Source organism: Diadema antillarum, unplaced genomic scaffold, assembly GCF_040938485.1.
Source record: "Diadema antillarum isolate AM-2024a unplaced genomic scaffold, OU_Dant_1.0 seq00001549_RagTag, whole genome shotgun sequence".
In the NCBI taxonomy this organism is placed as follows: domain Eukaryota; kingdom Metazoa; phylum Echinodermata; class Echinoidea; order Diadematoida; family Diadematidae; genus Diadema; species Diadema antillarum.
In genome coordinates this window covers 108,861-126,296 of record NW_027272278.1, presented here as the reverse complement: position 1 = coordinate 126,296, position 17,436 = coordinate 108,861, and the positions used below count along the sequence as shown (strand labels likewise).

Sequence of the window (17,436 nt, the reverse complement as noted above, 5' to 3'; positions counted from 1 at the left end):
AGTGGGTTCACAGATGGATTTTGAAAGGAAAATGTTATTTCGAACATCTTTGTCAAATTTTTGCATACATTGAACCAGCTGAAATAAAGTTAGAATAAGAATATATCTTGTTTTCAGAAAATGATATATGAGAAGCTGACCTGTTTAGAACATGTTGTAATAACATAACAGATGTATTATATATATCATATGTATAATTATGTAACCCTGCTTCACAAAACGAACATAAAGTCGTCACACATCAAAATCAAAATTTTGGTTGAGAGCATATTCTGAAAGAACAGACTTTAAGCTTTAAAATGATGTATAACTCAAATCAAATGGACTCTCTTAACCTATCTAAATATTGGAAAGAAAGCACACACTCAGGAAAAGTGTGAACTGAGAAGAGGCTGTGAAGTACAGTGTCTATTCAAAAACAGGATGTAAACCACCGGAGTAACAACAATGAAGAGATTATCAGGTTAAACTAAAATTAAGCATGCCTTATCAACACATTCTGACCATAGTTAATGCCAACTTTCAAAGCAGTAGCATCATCCTTTCAAAAGTTATTAGAGTTGAAAGTGAAGAGTGTGCACAAAGGGGACTCTAAAGACACACCTGTTCACACTATTCTACCAAAAATGTTAGAAATAAATGGCTAAAAAACACACTTTCCTGCCTGTTTTATGATCCAAAATTTTAGTATAATGTAGAAAAAGACTCCAATCTTGCTCTTTTAAGAAAATATGAAAAAGTCAAGATCGGCTAGGTTGACCCATTTCACCTATTTTCAGTCCTCACACAAAATCAATGTGTGCGACTTTATGTTCGTTTTGTGATGCACGGTCATATATATATATATATATATATATATACCGGGTGTCCAAAAAAAAAAAAAAGCGGAACGGTGGATTTTTCAGTACCTTGCGGTCTAAAAGTTATATATCTTTTGACATCATGAGAAAAAGCATCTTCCGCAGAAGACTATGATACCCAAATCATTTAATTTTGTTCAGTACTTTTTATTCTACGCCAATTTCTGAAAATGCAGTCATTGTCAAATTTCGCCGGATTTTTGCGACTTATGAGATAATAATTTGAGTGCGACACGCGATCCATACGGTGAATATTGTGTAAGCTCGGTGATCAGTGTCAACAAAAGATACAGCTTTCACATTGGTCACGGGCTAGGAAAAAACAGTGTGTGTGTGTGTGTGTGTGCGCGCGCGTTCCCAATATGAAAGCGTTATCTTTTGTTGACATGGATCAACGAGCTTGCACAATTCACCGTAGGGAACGCGGGTCGCACCCAAATTATTATCTCATAAGTCGCAACAAATTTAAAATGAGTGCATTTACAGAAATTTACAGAATAAAAAGCGCTCAACCAAATTTAATGATTATGGTGTCTTTTGCGGAAGATGCTCTTTCTAATGATGTCAAAAAATTTATCACTTTTAGAACGCAAGGTACATTTGATTTGAGTTATACATTATTTTAAAGCTTAAGGTCTGCTCTTTTAGAATATGGTCTTAACTAAAAATTCATGTCTGGCGACTTTTTGTTTGTTTTGAGGTGCAGGGTCACATTTATATGTATTAGTTACAAAGTACAATTTGATTCAGATACGAGGAATATGTATTTTCCCATGCATGTATACTGTACTCAGATACGTAAGTAAATTAAAGATTAGCAATACTGGTGTATGAAGAAGTAATTGATCAATTTCTAATTTCGTTGATAATATTAAAATACCATATTGTTATATCAAAATTAACGACCAATGTGCGGTTTCCAGGAAAGTTAACTGTTAAACTTATAGATGTTCTTTTTCTAAGATGTTGCTATTAAAGAATGTGTTACCAGTTGGAATATGTAATACCTCATATTGAGGGGAAAATGTGTTTTATTTTAACCCAGTTCGATAATTTATCGAATGTAATTTAACTGAAAATTGATCGAACTATTTACTTTTCTCAATATTCCTATTTGACATAGTAGTTTTTTCCCACTCACGATAATATTTAAAAGGTTTAAGCACAATGTAATTTGCGTTGAACATGGAATTTAATCTTGCGTCGTTTTATCTATTGTTTAATACCGGGATTCAACATGGCAAAAAAGCTAAAGTCAATTCACGGACTAACACAAAGAAATGAAAAAAAATAAACATCTGTAACCGCAATTTCATTCCAAAACAACATCACAGTCCTCTTCGTTTGAAGTGTAATAATTCATCACCGTGATCCGTAATTGATTAGATTAAAATAAGAATTGCCAAAAGAGTCTTGTTTCCTGAAATGTCTGCTTAGAAAATACAATGCATATAAAACAAAACAAGCATAAAACACGAGGACCGTTTTATCCAATCGAGGCTCGGCCACCATGTGTCCAAAGGTATTGATTGTCGTTGAGTAGCTCGCTTAGTTCCCTGTTCCATTTCAAATAGAAGTCTGTCAGGATCTCCTCCGTCTCAATTAACATGTGTCCAGCAGCTTCTAATTTTTCCTTATTTTCTTTTGTCTGTGGCGTGGCACATATATTCGCCATATTTTGTTCAGTTAAGCGATCTGTGGAGGAACGGAAATAGATGAAAAGTAACTACAGTGTACTGTGATTTCATATACGACTTATTAGATGTCTTCCAGCTATGACTTTTCGATTTAGCAACGTTTGCTCAATTCTAAGCAGTTTGGACCTATCACACAACATCCATAATCCATCAAGGATACACATGTTACCATGGTGATGATAGAAAAAAACAAAACAAAAGGTCTGTGACAAGTGGTCAAAAAGGGTCCAGCAAACACTTCTCATAATTATAAAGACCGAATGTATACATGCCGTCAAACTCCCGTTTGAGACGAGACCCCATTGGCAAACGAAGCTGATGGGATGCTATACCCCCCTATAGATAACGAGTCCTTATTTGAGAAGTGGGAGGATATGTATTTGCCCATTGCAAAATAACTTTCTATTCGGGCGTGGCAAACCTGGAGGCCAAGCCAGGGTTTAATGACTGCAACAGCTGTCATATTACGTAAGAGCATGATAAGGATATCTGCCTGTGGCAGACCATTCAAAGTGAACTCAATTTTCTCTATTCTTTCTAAAGTTTTAAATCTTATATTCTATTGAGAAATTCTATAGTCATTCGTTTTGAATTTCGAACGAAAAAAATTGACCCATAAATAACGAAAATACAGGAATAAGAAGGAGAGCATTGTAGAAGTTTGTCGACACACACACACACCATGGAGCTACATAGCCCATGCCAAAACCAAAACAATCTCCTCCTCTCGCGGGTGCCCCCCCCCCCCCCTATCGATGACTGATGCTTAGATTAGGCCAGGGTCAAGAAACAGGCGTTTTATATCTTTGTTTTTTAAGTCCTTGATTGCCAAGATATACACTGACATTGTTTACAGGGGTGTAGCTTCTTCAAACGAGAGATTTGCCTCATGTAAGGACGGAGTGAAAACACCCAGATAATCCTATTAACATACGTGTGGAATTTGAAGAAAATTAGACAGTCGGTACAAACATTTTAAATCTGTAAGAGTTGTACTACCGTCATGTGATAGATGAAAAAATGAAGTGTTATATCTCCTTTCCTTGTCCAAAAATGACTTCTTCACTTGTTTTTTTTCCTCAAAACTTTCACTGACATGTACTAATATTGCTGTTTTCTCTCAATCCACAATTATATTTTTGGGCTTCCGTTTTCTTCATTTCACACAATCCATTCCTAATTATGCAATCTGATACTACCCTCGCTTCCCAGTAATCGTGTTATGACATCGCTCTGCTAAAATGATGTTGACACTCTCTAAAAAGTCGATGTACGGTTAACAAACGAAGACCTGAATATAAGAACGACCCAAGTCCAAATTTTGGCCAAATTCAGTTTGACATGAGAAATTGTAGCTTATGCATGGACTCATCTTGTGTATTTAATGATAAATCCTAATTACCAACGGAAGTGCCTGAAATAAATGAGTTAAATCTTATATGAATGTAAGAATGAAGGACTTGGGTCATTCTTACATTCATATTATAGCGCCCTCTCTCGTCCTTCTCTCATCTCTATAGCAGAATATCATGTATATGAATCAAAGAACGACCCAAGTCCATATGACTCAAAGAACGACCCAAGTCCATCACACAAAATGGCCTCTCCACAATTAATGTAAATGTTAATTGTCATGATAATAATGTTCTAATTTCTATAAACAACGTTGCCTTCCCATCACAGTTGAATAGAATATTATTGGACAAATAAAAAAGATATGAAGTTTTTTTAAGTTTACTCGAAATGGTCTTCCATGGACTTGGGTCGTTATTATATTCATATACTCAAACACAAACCTAAACGAAGAAAGTCGTAGATGCTGTAAAGAGCGTCTGTGCAGTTTACATGCCAGTCTTCGAGGCGCACGATCATCAGCTGGTCTCGGGGGAATACCCTGAACCAATCCCGGATGAATATGACATAGATACCAAGGAGAAGGCGCTAGAAAGGATTGGTAGGGGAGTAAATCAAAATGCACCACATTTTGCAACGCTGAATGACAAACATCTTTTTTTTTATCGTATTTATCAACTTCCATTCAAAGTACTATAACAATATCATAAACTGACACTGCTGTAATGAATTAACATAATTTGGACACATTAAAAACATGAACATTTGGGGAAATGTTTGCATATTACATTGTTTAGCACATCAATGTGCATATATGAATATTATTTATGATCTGCGACCCTACATCAGGAAATTCACAATAATGACGCCTGTATCGAAATTCCAACAGGACTGCTAATAAATTCGTACGTTCTTTCAATTCGAAGTAGGGTTTCTCACGCGATAACTATCTCCTCTCTCTCTTAAAAAAAGGCAATTCCCATTTGTGAAAGTACGCAATTAGGTTCAAGTCACATATTTGACAATTTTCTATTCTTTATAAAGTTGTTTTACGCCCAAGCTCAATTCCTACAAGTCTTCTGTGACCTTCGTGAAAGTGTCACCAGACACCTGCTAGGACCCTTCAGTGTCAACTGCAGGGTCACACACACAATTTCATAATAATTTGTCAAACTAGAGAAGCACTCTGAGAGCGCAGACCTCCGCCAAGCATGCAAATCATTTTCACCACTGATCTTGTTCATCCGTAGAGATATCAGGGATTTCCACCTACGTACTGCATTGTGTGCTGAAAGTTGCCAGATTTCCCAATATAGAAGCCTTTGTTACGTCATAAACCCTCAGCTGCACGGCGCGCCTCACCCCAGCACTTTAGTGCGCGCAGGCAAACCTCAAATACGCGCAGCCTAAACTCCCAAGTTCATTGACCATACCTGCCAAAATGTCAAAAATCCTTCATGAATTCCCCCAAAATTCTCGGATCACTGTCAAAAGTTATTCGTTTGGTACTTGTGTCATTCTCAACCTTTCCTGCAAGTTTCAACCCAATCCGTTAACTACTTTTTGAGTTATTTTGCACACGGACAAACGAACTAACTCACGAACTAACGAACAAACCAACGGTAACGAAAACATAACCTCCTCCCTTGGCGGAGGTAAAAAGTATCCAAACTATGAATTATTACAAAGTATACCGAAATGAAACTGACACATCCCGAAATATATTGTATTACACGGGTTTATATAATGATAATAAAATAATGATAATGACAATAATAACAATACTAACTAGAAAAGCACTCTGAGAAAGCATACCTGCGCCAAGCATGCAACTCATTTCAACCACTGATCTTGTTCTTCCTTAGAGATATCAGTGATTTCCACCCATACGTACTTATATAGCATTGTGTGCAGCTGAAAGTCGCCCTATTTCCCAATATAGAAGCCTTTGTTACGTCATAAACCATCAGCTGCACCGCGCGCCTCGCCCTAGCAGAAACTAGAGCACGCATTTTAGTGCGCGCATGCAAGCCTCAAATGCGCGCAGCCTGAACTCCCAAGTTCACTGACCCTACCTGCCAAAATATCAAAAATCCTTCACAAATTCCCCAAAATTTATTGGATCACTACCAAAAATCGTTTGTTACTTGTGTCATTCTAAACCTTTCCTGCAAGTTTCATTCCAATCCGTTAACCATTTTTTGAGTTATTTTGCACACGGACAAACGAACTAACGAACGAACAAACCAACGGCAACGAAAACATAACCTCCCCCTTGGCGGAGGTAATAACAATAATGATCATTATAAAATGGGTTCAAGAATGTAGCCAATAGGAAGCGCTGAAATGAGTCACGTGTGCTTTGGTTATTCTAGTCCCATTGCACTGCGGGTTAAATCCTATTGCCGATCGTCTGTGCGCGCGGCGGCTCCTTTGAATTGCATGCATACGCGCTGTCAATCCTGTAAACAACTTCTAGTTCGGGCTGCCGGCCGGCCGGCCTTTCTTCCCGGATCCCTTGTGCATAACATGTGTGGCGTACGTATGGGCCTACGTACAGTACAGTAGACCAAGCGTTGTGGGACCGGACGCGTACATGGAGTCACTTTGAAGGGCAAATCCAACGATTTAGCATGTTAATTCTCCCGCCGTTTTCAAAGTATGTTGTCTAGTAGGCCTATATGAGGAGTCTATATCAAGTCTTTAAGGTAAAGGGTGCATATTCTATGTAAAATAAGTAAGTTTTCATGCGGGAACTTAAGTGTCCGGAAACCCAACCCCCCATCATACTTATATGTGCGGGATCTCCGAGTGCGACGTGCGTAAATGTTTGGGACGAACATCTTCGGACGTCTTGACCCACAAAGGTACGTGAAAAACGCTGAAAAATGCTGTTAGTTTTCGAATTTTCGACCCATTTTATAAAACAAATAATGCACAGGATTATTTCGTGGTGTTAGTGGAGATGCAGCTCACTCTCGGGTATTTACAATGTAGTGCAACATGCACTCGGCTTCGCCTCGTGCATGTTTCACAATTGTAAATACCCTCGAGTGCGTTATACGCCTCCACTAACGCACTCTATCCTGTGCATCATTTGTATATCATCATCATCATCAGCCCACATTGCTCATTTTTTACCTCCGCCAAGAGGGAGGTTATGTTTTCGTTACCGTTGGCTTGTTTGTTCGTTAGTTGGTTCGTTGGTTCGTTTGTACGTGTGCAAAATAACTCAAAAAGTTGTGAACGGATTGTGATGAAACTTGCAGGAAAGGTTGAGAATGACACAAGTAACAAACGATTAACATTTGGTAGTGATCCAAGAATTTGGGGGGAATTTATGAAGGATTTTTGATATTTTGGCAGGTCTACAGGGTATAATGAACTTGGGAGTTCAGGCTGCGCGTATTTGAGGTATAGCGCGTGCTCTAGTTTCTGCTAGGGCAAGGCGCGCAGCTGTGCAGCTGAGGGTTTATGACGTAACAAAGGCTTCTACATTGTAAAATCAGGCGGCTTTCAGCACACAATGCAGTACGCAGGGGCGGATCCAGGAATTCCGTAAAGAGGGGGCGCGTTTACAAAATTAAAGGGGGGGGGGGCGCACGCACCCCTCCCCCATTTTTTTCTTTTCATTTCTTTTGTTTCAATAAAAAATAAGGGGGGGGGGGGGCGTGCGCCGGTTGCGGTCCTCCCTGGATCCGCCCCTGGTACGTATGGGTGGAAATCACTGATCTCAAACAAGATCAGTGCGGGTGGAAATGAGCTGCATGCTTGGCGGTGGTCTGCGCTCTCAGAGTGCTTTTCTAGTTTTTCAATGGATTTAGCACCTTTCGGAAGGAAGCTCTATCTAATGGTCATCCGTAGTTATATTTCCAAAGCAAAAACAAACAAACAAACAAACAAACAAGCAAACAAACAAAAAACAAACAAAACAGCTTACACTCCGCAAGGCACTCACCACATAAACTCTGCCGATCACTCCATCGTACACGCACGCCCGAACACTCATGTTGGACGTGCATGTCTGAAATGACTGGATTTGATTCAGCACTATCTTGTGGAATGCCTGCGGATCTGTGGACTTCTTTTCGAAGTACAGATACTCGGAGTATAATCTTGTGGAAAACAATGTAGAATAAACACAAATATAATATCAGAAAACCACCTTATGGCAAACAGACTAAACTAGTTTAGATACAAGTTGTTAATAGTAATTATGTTCTCCAATGCTTGAGCAGCATATCCGATCATTGCACTCTCAAAATGCCCACCCTTTGGTTAAAAAAGGTATGTTTTGTACATGGATTTATAATGAAACCCGCAATTTAATCTGATTTCTTGTTGAATAGATGCTGTTAATAAGTTTATGCTCTCATCATTACATCTAATTTCATTTTGACTCCAGAATCTTTACATAGATAGTTCGATACAATACAGATAGATAGATAGATAGATAGATAGATAGGTAGATGCAGAGGTAGTTGATAGATCTATAGAATATAGAGATAAATGGATAAAAATATGTTGTACAGATATTTATGCTTTGCAGTTTAATAAGACTGTATTGCACAAAGATCCACAGCTTTAAAAATGACAGAAATATTAATTTTGTTTTACCTGACACACACCCACACACTCTCTCACACACACAAACACACACACAAACACACACACAAACACACACACACACACACACATACACACACAAAACCGACGTTACCTCGATACTGGATCGCGGAGAATCAACAGCAGTCTTGCATTTGGCTGCACTGCTCTGATGACTTCAGCTATCACATGAGGTGGACCTTCATAACGTTCTCCAAACAGCGCTCTCCACTGTCTGTTTTCCCAGAGAGTTGACACCGAACCATCACCTGGTACGATTTAAAAAAAATGATAATAATTATGAACAATGAATGACTAATAATGACGCCAGGCACGGTAAGAATATTTCACGAGGAGAAAAAACATAATCTCTGTTAAATATGATCCAACGGAGTTTGCGTTCAGTTCCAAAATCAACCAATTATTACAGATAGCAATGTTAAGTGCATCATTTTAGTTATTTCAACCATGTATGGCTAAGCAGTTGGAAACAGATCAACTGCTAAACCTCCGCGTTCACTGTTACTCTTTCCGACACACAACTCTTGTCTAAGACACATGAAAGCCGTATAAACACCAGCTAGGAACTCAAAACAATGCCACCATTCTAATACGGAATCATACCTTTATTACACCTATACTGGAAACCACACCTAGTACCCCAATTTCACAGAGCTTAAGTTTGTTCTCATCGGTCACTCATCAAAAGCAGAGTTTGTTGCTTCCGGACACCCAACGAAGTGTATCGCATCGCAGTCTGACGAATCCGACTTGGTTGGTCAACTATCAGGTGTCAGACATCGCACGATCTTGCCTCATCGGATCACCCTACGCCTGACACGTCTGACACTGACTGATAGTCGACCGACACAAGTCGGAGCCATCGGACTGTGATTAGAAGCGATAAGCTGTTTCCGATGAAGGACCAACGAATGAAAATCCCTGTAGAATAGGGGTTATGAGCAGAGGAATTACGTCACACTGCTGATATTGTATCCTAACTGCTGACATGGGTATGATTGTAATACAGATGCTGAGTATAATACATTTCAAAATGGACAATTTACCTCGAATTTCGGGTTCCTTTATTACTATGTGTTCTGTGTTACAGTTTACATCGTTCTGTTGACAATGTAATTTTACGTGCATCGGATTTCTGACAGATGGGGTAAAACATAAAAATACCTGTCCTCTTTATTCCCATTCGCTAGAAGCCAAAATGTCTTAGTCATGTTTTATGAATTTCGGAGATGAAAAATTGTATTGCTATTTCATTTGCACAGTGGCGTATCTAGGGAAAACGGCGCCCGGGGCAAGCGCGAAAATTGTGTTCAAAAAACTGTTCAAAAAGGTGTTCAAAAAAGGTGTTCAAAAAAGTGTTCAACCCCAACCCTATCCTGATAGGGACTTTTAAAACAGAGTCCACACAATTATGCTTTATAAAGCACTTAAAAGGGGTCTTTTTAGGGTGATTTGAATGTTATACATTTAGATAAATTTGGGCGAGCGAGCGCAGCGAGCGAGCCGAAAATTGTATATTTCCCCGTCGTCATCACGTTTTGTTCGTATCTTTTTTTTTTATAAATTTTAGCGAGCGAGCCCAAAATTGTTGTATTTCAGCTTACATAACATGGAATTCATTTAACTTTTTGCTTATTAAATCTTACAATTCTAATCAAGATAGTCGTATAGTGACGGCCTTATACATAACGATTTATGCCAACAAACTGAGGGCTTGAAAAAAAAATACTCCAAATTAGTACGCACGAGTGAGCCGTAATTTGTATATTTCCGCGCCGTCATCACGTTTTATTCTTATCTCTTTTTTTTTGTGTGTGATATATTTTGGCGAGCGAGCGCAGCAAGGCAGCCGAAAACTTTTGTATTTCAGCTTACAAAACATGGAATTCTTGTCATTTTTTGCTTATTAAATGTTACCATTCTAATCAAGATATAGTGACGGCCTTATAGATAACGATTTATACCAACAAACTGAGGGCTTGAAAAAAAGACTCCAAATTAGTACGCACGAGTGAGCCGAAATTTGTATATTTCCGCGCCATCATCACGTTTTGCTCTTATCTTTTATTTTGGTGATAAATTATGGCGAGCGAGCGCAGCGAGCGAGCCGAAAATTTCTGTATTTCAGCTTACAAAACATGGAGTTGTTGCCATTTTTTACTTATTAAATCTTACAATTCTAATCAAGCGGCCTTATATATAAGGATTTTTACCAACAAACTGAGGACTTGAAAAAAAAAAATACTCTAAATCAGTACGCGCGAGTGAGCCGAAATTTGTATATTTCCGCGTCATCATTACGTTTTGTTCTTATCTTGTTTGATTTGGTTTTTTGCTCCCCCTCCCCCCCCCCCCCTATGTTCGACACCTTTGGCGCCCTCGTTTTATCCAATGGACAATTGCTTCAGAACCAAAGAAATAAAATGTCCCTCGGATAGGACATAGAATGGAGGTCCCGTGTTTGAGAGAGTAACAACTCATGCACGTAAAGGACCCCGCTTCATTCATTCATCGCAAAGAGCAGGGTGTTTAACCCGGTGAAGTGGTCCCATCTCACATCCAACTGGACCCCATATAAAACCAGCTAACGTAGCTGAATATGGGCTATCCAGCCATCTTCTCAGATGGAAATGAACAAGCAAACATAATATTTAATTAAGGCAAAAAAAGAATGTGGATAGCAATTATGTGTAAGAACATGAAGTCGAATTGTTCTATACATTTAGAATAGAATGAAACTCATAAATTAATTGTACCTGGATTAATTTCTAAAAAGTAGCTTTGAACAGCAATATAACATGCTGTTTTATTCTGTCTTTCGCTTATAGTATTATGGATATTTTTAGGGTGGGGGAGATACTGCCTAGTGTTCTTATTTGTCGACTTACCCATCACCAACTTGCTTCTCATCATTTGGTTTTTCCGATATGATTTCGTCATGCCGACAGACCGTTCAAGATAACGTTTAAAAGGAACGCCCTTAACTGTCAATGGAAAATCAGATATTAAAAGAGCAAGATGAATAAATGGCTTAAATGGAATAGATGGCTTTGTTATAGCCAGTTTGGGCGAATTGTAATCCACAATGAATCCACACACATCATATAACAAAGGTTAGTGCCATAAGTTATATGAATAAGAATGTTTGTGATACAAACACTTGGTGAAAACATGCAAAATGATGGAACAAGGAGTATGGGTCAAGCGAAGGTCGTATTTATGGTATCGCATCGGATGATGAAATGCGATGCCGTACAAAATATTTTGGCCTGCATTGCATGCAGCACATGCCAAAGTTTTAAACGTGGACAAAGTACTGTCATCCTTTCCATTATTTTCATGTCGTTATTGATGTTATAACAGTAAAATACCATTGAAATTTGCAATGGGGGCGCTGTGGCATAGTGGATAAGACTCCCGACTCCCGATCGGAGGGCCCGAGTTTGGATCCCGCCCAGCGCTTACGTCCTTGGACAACTTGGAGATGATTTTACCCACCATGTCCCTCTCGACCCAGGTGTAGAAATGGGTTCCTGACAACGCTTCTGTAATAATGATGGCAGGGCCCTCTGGAAGAGCAGTGGCAACACTGAAGAGGCTACCCTCCGATAATAAGATTTGATTATAATCATGATGATGATGATGATTATATAATTAATATGATAATTATTATAATTAATATCATTATTATGTCAATAATACAAATGTATAATTGTCGTATTACTTTGCATTGTATTGTATTGTATTGCATCGTATCGTATTATATTGTATTGTATTGTGTGTAAATGCACTTCCCAGAATTTTTAATTCGTCTTTTCATGATTATCCCACTAGACAATCTAATAAGTTTCATTTACCCCTCCTGAGAACTTTATTGGTTCAGAATACATTATATTACACCGGTCCTAGATTTTGGAACTCACTTAGCTGTGAAATAAAAAATTCCCCATCTTTGTATTCTTTTAAGTGCAGGTTGAAACCTTTTTTTTTATTAAATCCTCCCTGATATGTTTCTTTTTTTCCTTAGCTATAGGTTTCGTTAACCTCAGGGTTCATCATCCACCCACCAATCTTTCAATCACTGAATTCATTATTACGTAAAGAAGTAGCCATTACAATCCTTGCTCAGCTGCATGCAGCTCCAACTCTAAGAAGCACATTCTCTACCATCCCCTGTTCCATTTCCCTTGTTCAGCGTGTAGGCATTCTCTCATTCTCTCCTTTTTCTTTCGTTCCTTCCATACTGTTCATCTATTTTAGCAAGTTGTGTCATGTTGTTGTGTTTCTTCTGTTTTGTCCCGTCCTGTCGTATATCATATTTGTCACAAGTGTCTGTAAATAAGTAATTCATAAGTTTTATGAGTGTTTCACAATGTACAAGCTTTGCTTTTTAGTGGACCTCTCTATTCTTTCTTCCCTTTTTTTTTTCAACTGAGGCATGACTTTGTATTATTATTTTTTTTTGTGCCAGTATGGGCTCTTTTGTTTATTGATACCATTTATTAATTGCAAAGGCAAATGTTCTTTGTTTATGATGTAAAACCTGATTTATCTTGTGTTATGTTTTTGTTGAAAAAGAAAAGAGAAGAAGAATGAAAATAAATGAATTGAATTGAATTGAATTGAAAAATCCCATCGACAGCTTACAGCGTCCCCTTGTCCACCAGTGAGGCTCCTTGTTCAGTCTACGTGACACAACATGAGGATGATGGGAAATCTTTGCCCACAGGTCACTGGTTCCACACTTTGGATTTCCCAGAATGTAGAAATATGGCAAGCATCTCAGAGAACGGGGATTGGTGCCATCCAACAGCCAACAGGAACTTTTATAACCCTCCATGTATCGGTCGGGCAACTCCTCAAACACCTTGATTTCCAAGGGAAAGAAAGCAGATAATTTTGGTTAAAATTAAAAGAAAACAAAAACGAGGTACTTTCAAACAAAGAGCAATCGCCAAAATATTGTCATACTCTTTGGAAGTGAAACACTTTAGTTGTTATTCACCAAGATGTACAAAAGCAATTAACTCTCCATTCAAAATGATTACCGGATATTTGTTTTACAATTATTGTACAAGCACAAACTATAATTCTGCAGGACGGAGCTTGTCTTGTTTTGTCAACAATGTGAACCTCATTTCTCAGCGTTGAAAAGAAATCTAATTTGTAGCGTGAATACATGTAATGTTCCCCAATGTGCCATTTCAGAATCACTTCCCTATTTACACGACTTACTTCCTTTGCCATCTTGTGGACTCCAGAAGAAAGCGAGACACCAGTGCTGCTTCCAGAGACCTCCGGGGTTGTCGTAAGCCGGGAAAGTACAGAAACCCCTGCACTTGCTACTCTCGAATCATTTTAAATTTCATTTCAATTTCAATTTATTTTCATATTTCTCGATGAAAAATTACATCAAATATAACACAATTAAATGAAATACATGACATACATAGAATATTGCAAATATATAAAACATTATAGTGGTCGATCTGTTAAGTTTGGAATCTGTGAATGAATGCTAAAGAAATATGAAGGAACCTACTTAAAAGCGAGCTTGTTGAGCGTAGGCCCCAGTTAAAAACGAGTTTAAGATTAAGAAGGGGATCACGGGTACAACAATGACCGGAACATAAGAGAAAAACAAAATAAAAAAGTACAATTATACAGTTATATAGCAAATTCTTCTCCAGTGCAGGTTAGGGGTCGGAAAAGCCACATGCTGTAGGCGGATGAACCATTGTCGTTCTGGCAATACAATATGACTTAATATATAATAACAATGATACCGTTTAGACAGTATTAAAAATGTGTACATTGCGTGTATTAAGAAGGGAACACATGCACCTGCAAATCCAGAAAAAAAAAAGACATTCAACAACCAGTTGCAGTGCAGTGAGAATGTGAAATACCAGCTGTTTCCTCGTCCCGGCTATCTTTAAAGAAGGAAAAATATACATAAACACAGTGATAGAATTTAAGGGCGCAAACAGCTGGGCTCTTAAAGTCTGGTTTAACATGACAACAACCCTGGAGTACAGTATAGCGGGATAGTCCACTGGAAAGTACAAAACAGAATTTCAATGAGCTGATGTATCGTAATTATTCAATAAAAATTGTTTTAATTTGCATTTGAAGGATGCTAGTGATAAACAACCTTTGAGTTCAGGGGGGAGATCGTTCCAATATCTCGGTCCCGCATACATAACTGTTTTCATCGCGAAAATTGTGCGAGTACGTGGAAGGTGATAAGCGTCCCGTTGGCGGGTGGGATGAACTGAGTAGTTTCTTTTGAACATGTGAAGAAAAACATCAGGAAGATCATTCGTGGAGTATTTATACATGAAAATACCTAGGTTGTAATCAAACAAATCAATCAATTTCAAAATTTCATTCTTGTAAAAAAAACTAATTTGTATGAGATAAGTATCCGGCGTTATGCTGATGGCGCGTTTTTGAGGAAGGATAAGGGAATCAAGCGGAGTATTAAGCATTCCGAATTTTTCCCACAAGTTACACATGATTGATATATATATATAGGAAGAACAAGATAAACCAAATTCACCGTCACATCAAATTCTAAGATAACGTTAAAGGGATGGTATATCTTTGGTTGAGAGGTCGGGTAAGGTTAAAATGCATAAATGGCAATTTGCAGATGAAACACAAATACTGCATTAATGTTTTATGATAGTTTAAAGATGTTATTTGAGAATAGAAACTACCATTGTAAAAATTTGAATCCGTGTACTCGGGATAAGTTGAATACACAAAATATGAACAATACTATGATAAATATGTTTTCAGACATAACCTTCTGCAGTTATGGTTTCATGAGAGAAATACTGATATTTCCTTATATTCTAGGCTCTATTGGCAAAGTTTTATAAGGTAGGATGTTTTGTGATACAACAGACCTACAGATATCGGGAACTCGGGAAGTCGTAAACGTTCAGAGAAACATGAGTTTACGACCATATTCATGTACAAACTTTGCTGTTTGGAATGCACGTTCAGTAAAGGCCCGCGGAAAGTCTGCAGCTTTATGTGACTTTGTAATATCCAGAAAGCTCCATATCTTTGCTATCACAGAAACCTGGCTCACTAACTCAGATCGTGACAATCGTACCCTTGCAGACATTAAGTCAACACTACCGAACTTCTCGTTCCACCACTCCCCCCGACTGGGCGGGAAGGGAGGTGGAGTAGGTGTACTGGTGCATGAAGGGTTCAACGTGGGTGTTAATCAACGATTGACTTTCCAGTCTTTTGAGTATATTGACTTGATACTGAAGTCCCCTGGATCAGTAGATCTTCGTCTCATAGTCATATACAGGCCGCCATCTTCTGGTAGAAAAAGGGAGACTATGAGTAAATTCTTCAGTGAAGTATCTGGTCTGATTGAAGTTTTCTGCACCAACCGTCAGAAGCTCTTGATAGTTGGCGACTTTAACTTTCACATTGATGACCCAACTAATGTCGATGCCCAACGATTCCTTAGCTTGTTGGATGGGGCAAATCTTCGCAACCACGTAAAGGGCCCCACCCACTCCAGTGGTCACACACTTGATCTCGTCATATCTCGTGAATGTGATGATCTAGTATTAACAACAACAACTGATTTTTCGTTGCCTTCTGATCATCGGTCAGCAATCTGTGGCTTGTCAATTGCTCGGCCTCTTCCTGTCAGACGCTCCGTTATCCTGAGGAACTGCAAGGATGTTGATCTGGTAAAATTTCGACAGGACATTGAGGATTCTTCATTAATCACAAATCCACCCGATGATTGCAGCGATATTACCGATTTATATAACAGGGAGATGCAGAGGTTGTTAGATCAACATGCCCCACGCAAGGAGAAGAAATTCATCCTTAGACCTCACGCTCCATGGTATTCTGGTGTTCTAAGGAGACTAAAGCAAGAGCGTAGGAAAGCTGAAAGGGCATGCTACAAATCTGGTCTTCAAGTTCATGCGGACATCTATAGAGAGAAGTGTAAAGCTTACTTTGCACTTCTTCGCCAGACAAAAACGGATTATTTTCTGAAGAAAATTGATCCTCGTGATCAAAAAGGGTTGTATCGCATGGTTCGGACTTTGTCATCACCAAGTGTATCAAACCAGATCCTGCCACGTCATGATTCCCCCATTCAACTTGCAGAGTCTTTTTGTAGGTTCTTTGACGAGAAAATCAAACGCATCCGGCAGAATCTAGATACTTCAGTCTATGAGGACCTGTCTGTTTCCGTCCGAGAGCATTGCTCATCTAGTCTGAGTGAGTTTGACATGGTGGCAGAGGATGAAATAGTCAAAATCATCAAAGCAACATCCAATGCTTATTGTGATCTGGACCCAATACCCACTACTCTCCTTAAAAATGTGATGTACTGTCTCACCCCAGTTCTTGCTGAAATTGTGAATACCAGCTTACAAAACGGTATTGTGCCAACATGCTTGAAACATGCAATTATTCATCCCAGACTAAAAAAGGATGATCTTCCCCATGATGATATATCAAGCTACCGGCCTATAGCAAATCTCAGCTATGTTGGAAAATTAGTCGAGAGAGCTGCTGCTAGACAGATCAGGGAGTATTTGAGTGAGAATGATCTCCTTCCTCAAACCCAGTCGGCTTATCGTGAACATTTTAGTGTGGAGACAGCTCTTTTGAAGGTCCAGAATGATCTCCTTCTGGCTTTAGATGCTCGTCAGGAAGCGGTGCTGGTGTTGCTAGATTTTAGCGCAGCATTCGATACGATCGACCATGATCTTCTGCTTGATAGAATGGAATGCTACTTTGGAATTAGGGGAACTGTTCTTCAATGGTTCTGCTCCTATTTGAAGAACAGAACGCATACAGTTCAGATAAAAGATGCCCTTTCGGAAACCTGCAGTGACAAACTA

The 17,436-nt window shown here is 38.8% G+C and overlaps 1 protein-coding gene across 1 annotated transcript in view; it reads right to left on the bottom strand.

Annotated features, from left to right (window-relative positions):
• Positions 1–2,346: 2,346 nt before the first annotated feature.
• Positions 2,347–17,436, bottom strand: part of LOC139710628 (carbohydrate sulfotransferase 15-like) — a 57,039-nt gene continuing 41,949 nt past the window's right edge. The window contains exons 2-8 of the mRNA XM_071622552.1: positions 13,772–13,831; positions 13,184–13,403; positions 9,253–9,285; positions 8,631–8,784; positions 7,869–8,025; positions 4,354–4,498; positions 2,347–2,555 (exon numbers count right to left, since the gene is read on the bottom strand). Coding sequence (XP_071478653.1) covers positions 2,347–2,555; positions 4,354–4,498; positions 7,869–8,025; positions 8,631–8,784; positions 9,253–9,285; positions 13,184–13,403; positions 13,772–13,831 — 978 coding nt within the window. The remainder of the gene's footprint in view (positions 2,556–4,353; positions 4,499–7,868; positions 8,026–8,630; positions 8,785–9,252; positions 9,286–13,183; positions 13,404–13,771; positions 13,832–17,436) is intronic.